The 9,137-nt window shown below is 36.2% G+C and overlaps 1 protein-coding gene across 1 annotated transcript; it reads right to left on the minus strand.

The window, feature by feature from the left end:
• Positions 1 to 3,248: 3,248 nt before the first annotated feature.
• On the minus strand, positions 3,249 to 4,850 carry LOC107442094 (uncharacterized). Its single transcript, XM_016055563.3, has one exon. It carries the CDS (start codon positions 4,496 to 4,498, stop codon positions 3,563 to 3,565), a length of 936 nt encoding a protein of 311 aa, XP_015911049.2. The 5' UTR covers positions 4,499 to 4,850; the 3' UTR covers positions 3,249 to 3,562.
• Between the last annotated feature and the right edge of the window lie 4,287 nt (positions 4,851 to 9,137).

Genomic DNA, 9,137 nt, shown 5'->3' on the forward strand with positions numbered 1-9,137 from the left:
AATGGCTCGTAAACAGAAAATAATCTCATCAAATTTAAGTTTTTTTTAGAAATTGGTTTTTCTATTAAGTTAACAAAATGTGGTCAAAGATTTATAGTTAGAAAATTATGTTTGAGTGCTGTAAAAGGTTTTGCAGAATTTAACGAAGTACTTTTTACTTCAATTTCATCTGAAAAACCCTTTGACTAGTTTTCCAGGGCGGCTGTATTAAATGAGTGTATTACTAGTAGAAATTTTTTGTGAGTGCAAAAAAATAGAAATCTCAGACTTTCCCTTTCAAAATCGAACACCTTGATAAATAAACGCTTAGCCAACTGAGTCACTGTGGCTCAGGGCATAGAGCTCTTACCTTTCAAAAGGAAAACCAAACTTCGATTCCAAGCGTTGGATTGTCGACTCGAACTTAATGCCAAGGACAACTAAGCATGGCGCTGGAGGTGTCCTCGTGTGGATGATGCATATCAGCATCAGGACTAGAAATTTGGTATTTATTGATGGCATAAATCATTTCAGTTACATAACTATTTTAAGAGAAAATTTAAAATTATCAGCAAAAAATTTAGGTATTGAAAATTTTTTGTTGTATATGAAGATAAACAATCCTAAGCACACGGCTCTTAATATCTGCCGCTTTAATTATCTTCAACTGACCACAAATTTTGAAAATACCACCTTAATCACCAGATTTAAATTCCAATGGAACATGTTAGAAAAGAATTGGAGATTAGACTACGAAAACACGAATTAAAACGAACTAATACTAATGATCGAAGAATGGATGAATCTGGAGAAAATTCTCCAATATTCTAGATAAGAGCTATTTCCAGACGTTTAAATGCGATCCTGGATGAAAAGGATATTTTAATCAATTATAATGTAACGAAAAGTTTAAATGTTTATATATAGATATTTTTATGTATAATGACTTTTGCGAGTTAGTTTATGGTACTTTTTCTCTTTTTTTTTTTTTTTAAATTTCTAAACCCTTTCGCGTTGATTGTCAGAAATACGGACCAGCATGAAAAGTTATCAATTAGGTTAAAAAGATTATGATTTGAAAGATTTTAGTTAAAAACGCTTTAAACTCGAAGATAAATATTTAAATATTCTTATCTAGATGAATGAATCATTGTTTCTAACGTAATTCATTAAAACTATTCCCAAGTTTATGAGACTTGTAGTTTAGAGGTTGTTTTTATGCAAAAAGAACAGGATTAGACTCATTTTTACTTTCTAACGCGTCTGAGCATTTTATTTATAAAAATATTTTTATTTATACCCGTTTGCACATAAAACCATTATAACTTCATAATTAACTGAATAATTCAATTTTATTTTATTAGACTTATAAGAAAAACAGAAGAAGCAATATCACACTTGTTTATACACTAACGCCAGACTTCTTAATAGGTATAGGTACAAAATTGTACTTTTGCTGATAAAACTTTAAATTCTAAACTATTAGACACATGTACAAGAGTTTGAGTTCATTTAAATCAATGCAAAAATAGAACCCGGTAACAATTGCACACTTTACTATTTAACAGTTTAGTTTCACCCTCCTCTGAATATGTGAAACAAGTATTTGCCACCGTTTATTCCAGTTAATAGTACCCAGTGATGACTGGTCGATATGAATTCCGCATCCGGCTTGCACCGACCACAGTGCTGACGTGAAAATATCCTCAGTGGTAGATGGATCATGGGCTAGAGTCCCCTTGCAGCCAGGCTTACCGCGGGATGTTCTCGTGGTCTTTCCTCTCCATGTAACGCCTATGCGGGTTAATTCTATCGAAAAGTCCTCCACGAACGCAAATTTCTCCCAATACTTGAACCAGGAGTTCCTTTGTCTTCTGGATTGGATTCAAAATTACAAGGTTACGGAGATGAACATTAGTCGTAAACCCAACAAATTTTGTTTGGCTGCTCAAGGACGGTTATAAAATAAATAAAAATTAAATCTCCTCGGTGCTAGGCACATTAATTCGAATAGTTTTACAGCGAAGTATATAATTAATAATTAACAGTATATTTCAAGACGCTAAAGAAAACTAGGTCACGTAGTCAAGGATTACACAGTAAATATAAAATTTGCAGAGCAGAAGCTACCTTTTGTTTATATCGGGTTTGGCAAAAATGGTCGACGGCATAATACCCAAGTGCCGACCGGCCTGTGTAGGTTTCTGGGAACTGGCCTTGCATCAGAAAGGTTCTGGTTTCGAATCCAGGGCAAGGCATGGATGTTCTTTCCTTCTCTATACTATCTGTTCTTACAGTGGGAGCAATGTTGGTCCACTTAATAATGTGCCCATGAAAGAGTAGCCAACAAATCTGCCTTTCAGATACTTGTATGACTAAATTTCATTCTCCAGGTGGGCATTGGAAAAAAAATACCGAAGTACAAAAATGGTCGACGTAATAATCCCAAAGTACCCATTTATGTTATAAGAATTAAAGTTCAGCGCTAAAAGCTTTTAAATATATTTTTCAATAGAAGATACAATATCTGTTCAGAAAAAAAATGCAGAGTTATTTTGTTACCAACTTTTACGTCTTTGCAGACAGTTTTCTGTAAACAGCAAATTTGCTTCAAACTATTTCACCATATGACATAGCTATTAAAAATATATCTGCAAGATCTATAAAAATAATGAAGCTTGAAAATTTTTTAGTGCTGTCGCAACAAGTTTAATTGCCACTTCGTCTACTCAAAATGTGTTTCATAAAAAGCGCAGAAGTTGACAATTAGAGTTATAGATCTAAACCTGCCTTTGGCTGCCTTATTTCCAAATCAAAAGCTTAAAATTCCAGATCTCCAAGATTTCTTGTGGAGATAGTTTTTGAGACATCGCTTTAAATATATGGAATTTAAAAATACATATAATTATTGAAATCTCATTTAAAAAAGCTTAGTCACACAAAATTGGTGAAATAAATTTTTTTTGCAAGGTTCAGTTCAAACTTAATGCAATTTAAATCTTTGAATTGCTGCAGGAATGTAGAAAACATGAAAAGGAGAATTAGTCGCAGAGATAACTAATATAAATGTACGAATAAACTTAGTTAATTGCTAAAATTTATGAAAGTACGTTAGCACGAGTATATTATATCTCTCGAAAATAAAAATTTTCAATAAGTATATTCTGAAAACTATATTAAAAATTTAAAATTTAATTTAAAATTTCTAATTTACACAAAATATTCAATTATTTCAAGTAATCAGGATTTCATAAAATAAAAAAAATTCATTTGTGCTACAAAATACTTTATTAAATAAAAAAAGCAATGAAAACATTGTATCAAAGTAAAAACTGAGATAACCACGTTTAGCCAGTAAACATTGCAAATTCTAATTTAACACTTAAGAAATAATTGAACAATAGGCCTTTAGTCACAGTTCGTTCAACGAAATAAAGACATAGATCAACTATGTTTGCAAGGAAATAAGGCCATATTTTATATTTAAAAATAAACAAGTATAGTTCTTTAAAACAAATTTAAAATTTAATTATCCATTACCATGAATCAGCGTACATTCCGGTTGAGAAAAGTTCGGGATCATTCACTCTGTACAGAAGACTGATGTTTGCAGAGCAAATACTTTCTTTTCTGGTATTTCAAATACTTCTTTTGTGAACAGTCGCTGGAGTTGATAGGAAGTTCTTTTTAGCCCGAATTCATAAAAAAGTTTTGCAGCTTCGTAATTAGAGCTTACTAATTTCGCAACAACACCCTCTTGTCTCTGTTCCGAGCTCAAAGAGCTCAACAGACTATAGACTAAGCTTTTAGCTGATGAATAATCATCTGCATAAACAGGAGCTAGCAACCAATGTCCTTGAAGGCCTTTTTTCATGCAAGCATAGCCTGTAGTTTCTAATTTAAAGCTAGCTGATAACTTAACTGACATTGCGGTAACAGTACCAGGTTCATTTATAGTCTCTTGGACAATACGAGAACGATTGTATTTATGTATTGAAGAATCGTAGGCAATCAAAGCTTGAACATAAAGGCTTTCGGACGAAACAATGAACGTAAATGGAAAGTAACGAGAAATTGAAATACTTGGTAAGTAAGGCTTCGTTGCTGTGTATAAATCAACAGTCCATTCAGCAGATAAGGAAAAACCAGCCTTATCCCGGTAAAAGCTTAACATCTTTGCAGCAGAGCTCAAACTCACATTTCGGTTTCCCAAACGATTGATAGCAGCCTGCCAGAGAACTCGTCCAAGTCCTAGTCCACGATAAATATCTTTCACAACAAACATACCGATGTAACCATGAGTTTCTGATAATGCTATTCCACTGCAGCAGCCAGCAATAAGTCCATCTTCAACATTCACAGCTATGAAAATTCCATGAGGATCAATATTCAGCCATGTCGAGATTTCAGATTCTTGGCCCATTTCCCGTCCTTCCAGTCGAGGTAACGATATCAGTTCCGAGATGTCATTACAATGCAAATTTCTTATAACAAACTGAGGGTTTGCTTTATCAGTCATAGTATAAATAACTCTATAAAAATTATTTAGAAACGTCGATAAATATTACGAAGTTAAAAACACCTTCTACTTAAAAACTAAAGAAGCTAAAAGTTTTTACAAAAATTCGGACTTTATAACGTCTTGGCTCTCGATATCAAAATCGACGAACTACCTCTACCGCTATCAAGGCAATTAGTTCTGAAGTAGCAGAAAGGATTAAAACTTGCGGTTGAAAATAATTTAATTTTTTAACTGTATTATATGAGATACAGTTAGAGATTTCATGACTGTGGGGTATTGTTTTTTAGCTAAATGAAGCATCAAGAAATCAAGTTCGACATCCCAGATGCGTCTTAGAATTTTATGCTTTCCTACAATTCGTTTGTAAATTCTGGGGCTCAACGTCAAGGTAAAAATTTATAAACTTCTCTGTCATAGATTGTGACCTAAGTCTTTCCTGCCTATACAGGATTCATTTTCCCATTATTTATTTATTCCCATGTATATGTAGGGCTGTATGATTAATACAAAGAACAGATGGTATACCTTAGTCGAATCGGAGAGCAGATAACACAAATTAGAAAAGAACATTCCAAAGATACATCCAGGTTTGCGGTGGAATTCGAACTTACTACTTCCGCGTTTCAGAGAGTTTTGTGAAAAGACAATACTCCTCGGCTACAGAAGTTTAATTTCAACTATTTGAAGTGGAACTGGAAGACTTCATATACGTTGCGCAATAGTCTATTGGTGACAGTCTGGGAAACGTCTCTGAGGATGAACCAAAGGCATCCTCTGCAGAGGCAATGGCTCAACCGTTTTGGTAGTCCTACGATATCCACGTCATGTCGAGCCCTTAACGGTAAAACAGTTTAACGAGGACCGATACTGCGCTCCCAGGTTCCTACGCAGGCCAATCAAAGTGGTCACCCTCTGCTCACTGACAGTGAGACATGACGTCAAGGATCTATTGGAAACTGTTTCTTAGGATTAGTCCACTGTGCGACTCAGCTTTTTGAAGGTTTTTAGTGAAGTTAGTTGTTTATCAACTTGACAGAGGATTATAAACCATTCTTTGCGTTTAACACACAGACCTGTCCTGCAGTGAACTGATCGTAAAGACACGGTACTCAGTAGAAAACCGAAGTCAAGCATCACTGGCAGCGTTCAGTAAGCGGTCAGTGACCACTTTGATTAGCTTAGGGACTGAGGGTGTGCGGTATCGTCCTCGTTAAACTGTTCTATCGTAAAGTGAGCGACTTCACGCGCAGGTCTCGTCTGGCTACCAAAGCAGGGGAATCATCATTTCTGTAAAGAATCAAAATTGTGATGGCATGTCTTCGGATCATCCTCAGGGATGTTTCCCAGACTGACGCCAATAGCCTATTGTGCATTTTTAGTGCAACGTAAATAAAGTACCTACTTACCAACACACCTTCAAATTTATGCATGAAATGGTTTGGCTGTTAACGTTGTACTAAAGCTACACCAATGGGATATTGAAAAGGGTCTGGGATCAATCCTAATGGTGATCCGAAGACAATGTGATGATAGTAATCATCCATTCTCCCTATTCTCCACCCTTCCTAACCGCGCAACCGTGTTGGTACTTTTCCGGCTTTTATACTATGGTGAATATAGCATTAGAGTAGATTCCGAACGAATAAGACCTGATCAGAGAAAGTGCAGTAGTCTGATCAGGGATTCGAACCTTCCAGGCCAAGCCATGCTGAGCTTAGACTTATCTCACCACATCAACCGGGTAGCATTGTATGAAATTTATAAAGAGATAATATAATAATAGTTGTTGCTGTTGTTGTTACTTTACGTCGCACTAGAGCTGCACAATGGGCTATTGGCGACGGTCTGGGAAACATCCCGGAGGATGATCCGAAGACATGCCATCACAATTTTGATCCTCTGCGGAAGGGATGGCACCCCCGCTTCGGTAGCCCGAGGACCTGCGCGCGAAGTCGAGCACTTTACGGTAGCACAGTTTAACGAGGACCAATACCGCACACCCTCGGTCCCTACGCAGACTGATCCAAGTGGTCACCCACCCGCACACTGACCGTAGCCAGTGATGCTTGACTTCGGTGATCTGCTGGGAACCGTGTTTTAACGATCAGTCCACTGCGGGACATATAATAATAGAACTACTCAGATTCAGGACATTGTCAGCGATGGTAAATAATTTGCGTCGCAAATAATTTAAGAACAACGCTTACGAGATGATTACATATAAGAATTTAATGAAGTAGGAGCAGATTCATTTTCAAAGTCTGAGATTATGAATTTCCGAACTAAGGTCATAGTTTGTAACTTGGAGTTAGTGATTAGTGGTTATAAGAATTTAACTCCAGAACTAAAACCAAATAACACGCGTTTCTTCCCTTGAGAACTGGAAATATAAAAGGTCAGAAATACTAGGTTGTTGGTTCTAGCGACGAAATCACTGTAGAAACCTCCACTATTGAAACGTAAGGACCAGTATTGGATCCCAAAACATTCTATGAAAGAAAGATTATCTAATAAGTGATTTTAGAGATTTTCTGATCCCGGTTGTTTTAATTATTCATTTATTGACATACAAATGCAGTTTATGTGCTCAATGCAAACAACTGCTTATAAACTCTCTTCAAATTGTTGTAGTTGTAGTTCATTTACGTCGCATTAGAGCTACACAATGGGCTATTGGCGACGATCTGGGAAACATCCCTGAGGATGATCCGAAGACATGCCGTCACAATTTTTATCCTCTGCAAAGGGGAGGGCACCCCCACTTCGGTAGCCCAATAATCTGCATGCGAAGTCAAGTACTTTACGGTAGAACAGTTTAACGAGAAGCAATGCAGCACACCCTTGGTCCCTACACAGACTGATCCATGTGGTCACCCGTCCCGCAGTGAACTGATCGTTAAGACACGGTTACCAGCAGATCACCGAAGTCAAGCATCACTGGCTACGGTCAATGTGCGGGTGGGTGACTACTTGGATCAGTCTGCGTAGGGACCGAGGGTGTGCGGTATTGGTCCTCGTTAAACTGTGCTACCGTAAAGTGCTCGACTTCGCGCGCAGGTCGTCGGGCTACCGAAGCGGGGGTGCCATCCCCTCTGCAGAGGATCAAGATTGTGATGGCATGTCTTCGGATCATCCTCCGGGATGTTTCCCAGACCGTCGCCAATAGCCCATTGTGCAGCTCTAGTGTGACGCAAATTAACAACAACAACAACCATGTGGTCACCCACCAACACACTAATCGCTGGCAGTGATGCTTGACTTCGATGATCTGCTGTGAACGGTGTCTTAATGATCTGTCCACTCCGGGGCATCTTCAAATTGAAAAACACATATAAAAAATTAGGGTAGGGCAGCACAACAATACATACAGGGTAGAGACAGTATTTGAACCCACTACCTCTACGTTTCAAAGCATTTGGTGGCAAAACACCATCTTTTTGTCCGTGGTTTTTGTTTCCCACGTCCATCCACGATTGGGTGGTTGTGAAGTCCGGCGCGAAGCCAGGTTGATTGTTCTACCATCCCCTTCTCCCATCTAAATTGGGAAAATTGCGATGTGAGAACCCTGCATCTATCAGCAATGTCTTCGGATCTTTATTAAGAATGAATCTCAAATCATTGCCTACAGCCTAGTAGTGCGACGTTGAAAACAAGCGTAAATAATTTTGTCAATCAAAACTGCGCTGTCCGACATAGAAAAACATGGAGAAAATATGAGTTTAATGCATTTCAACGAAATAAAAAAGAGAAAAAAGAGTACAGCAAAATCCAGAGAATAATTTAAAATTATAAGAAAATAGTCTTACAAAAGAATTATATCAACCGTAGAGTTTTAAATCGGCACCTTCTTGAGCACAAGATACAGTAGCCTTTCCATTATAATAAGAATGACTTAACCAAACATTGTTATTTTTGAGATTAGCTAAAACTAACTTTTTTTTTCTCGAGAGAGGACAGCAACGTGGAAACTTATCAGACAATTTCAAACTAGACAACATATTCAAATTCAGCAGTTAAAAAACTGTGCAAAAATTAAGTTCATAACAAGATTTTATGTTACTATTAATGATCAGTCGCTACCAATGCTTGTTTCATTAAAAACGAGTGGTCCATAGTATGAAAACCAAATTAAATCGGAAATCTTAATTATGTTAAAGCATGCAAAACTTTACCCTTGGTTCAATTAATACGTTCACTACTGTTTGTTGGAGGGGAGGGTTCTTCTGTAAAACCTTCAATATATTCAGAGTTAAAAAAGTAAAATTTATGAAAAATATACTGAAGAAAATTTATTATTATTAATTATTAATTAAATTTATTATTTATTATATTAGATGTTGTTAAATTAAGTGAACATAATAAAACAAATCTTATCTTTAAAAGTTTTTTTAATTTTCAAGGGAAAAAAATGCGTAAAACTTTCTTTAAAATCTGAATTTATGCCGGATTTCAAGAAAACAACAAAAGTATTCTGACGTTTTAAAAAAACAATTCTGACAAAAGTATTATGGCAAATTAATAGATTTACCATTTTTTTATTATATGCAATTATTGCAATTATTTATATAACAATTATTTTATAAAAATAATTGATAAATGTAAATCAGTTAATTTATGATTAATTAAACTTATCGCT

This window comes from Parasteatoda tepidariorum, chromosome X2 (genome assembly GCF_043381705.1).
Source record: "Parasteatoda tepidariorum isolate YZ-2023 chromosome X2, CAS_Ptep_4.0, whole genome shotgun sequence".
NCBI classification, from domain to species: Eukaryota; Metazoa; Arthropoda; class Arachnida; order Araneae; family Theridiidae; genus Parasteatoda; species Parasteatoda tepidariorum.

Coding starts and splice junctions, on each gene's coding strand:
- LOC107442094 (XM_016055563.3), bottom strand. CDS start 4,498: ATGACTGATAAAGCAAACCCTCAGTTTGTTATAAGAAATTTGCATTGT.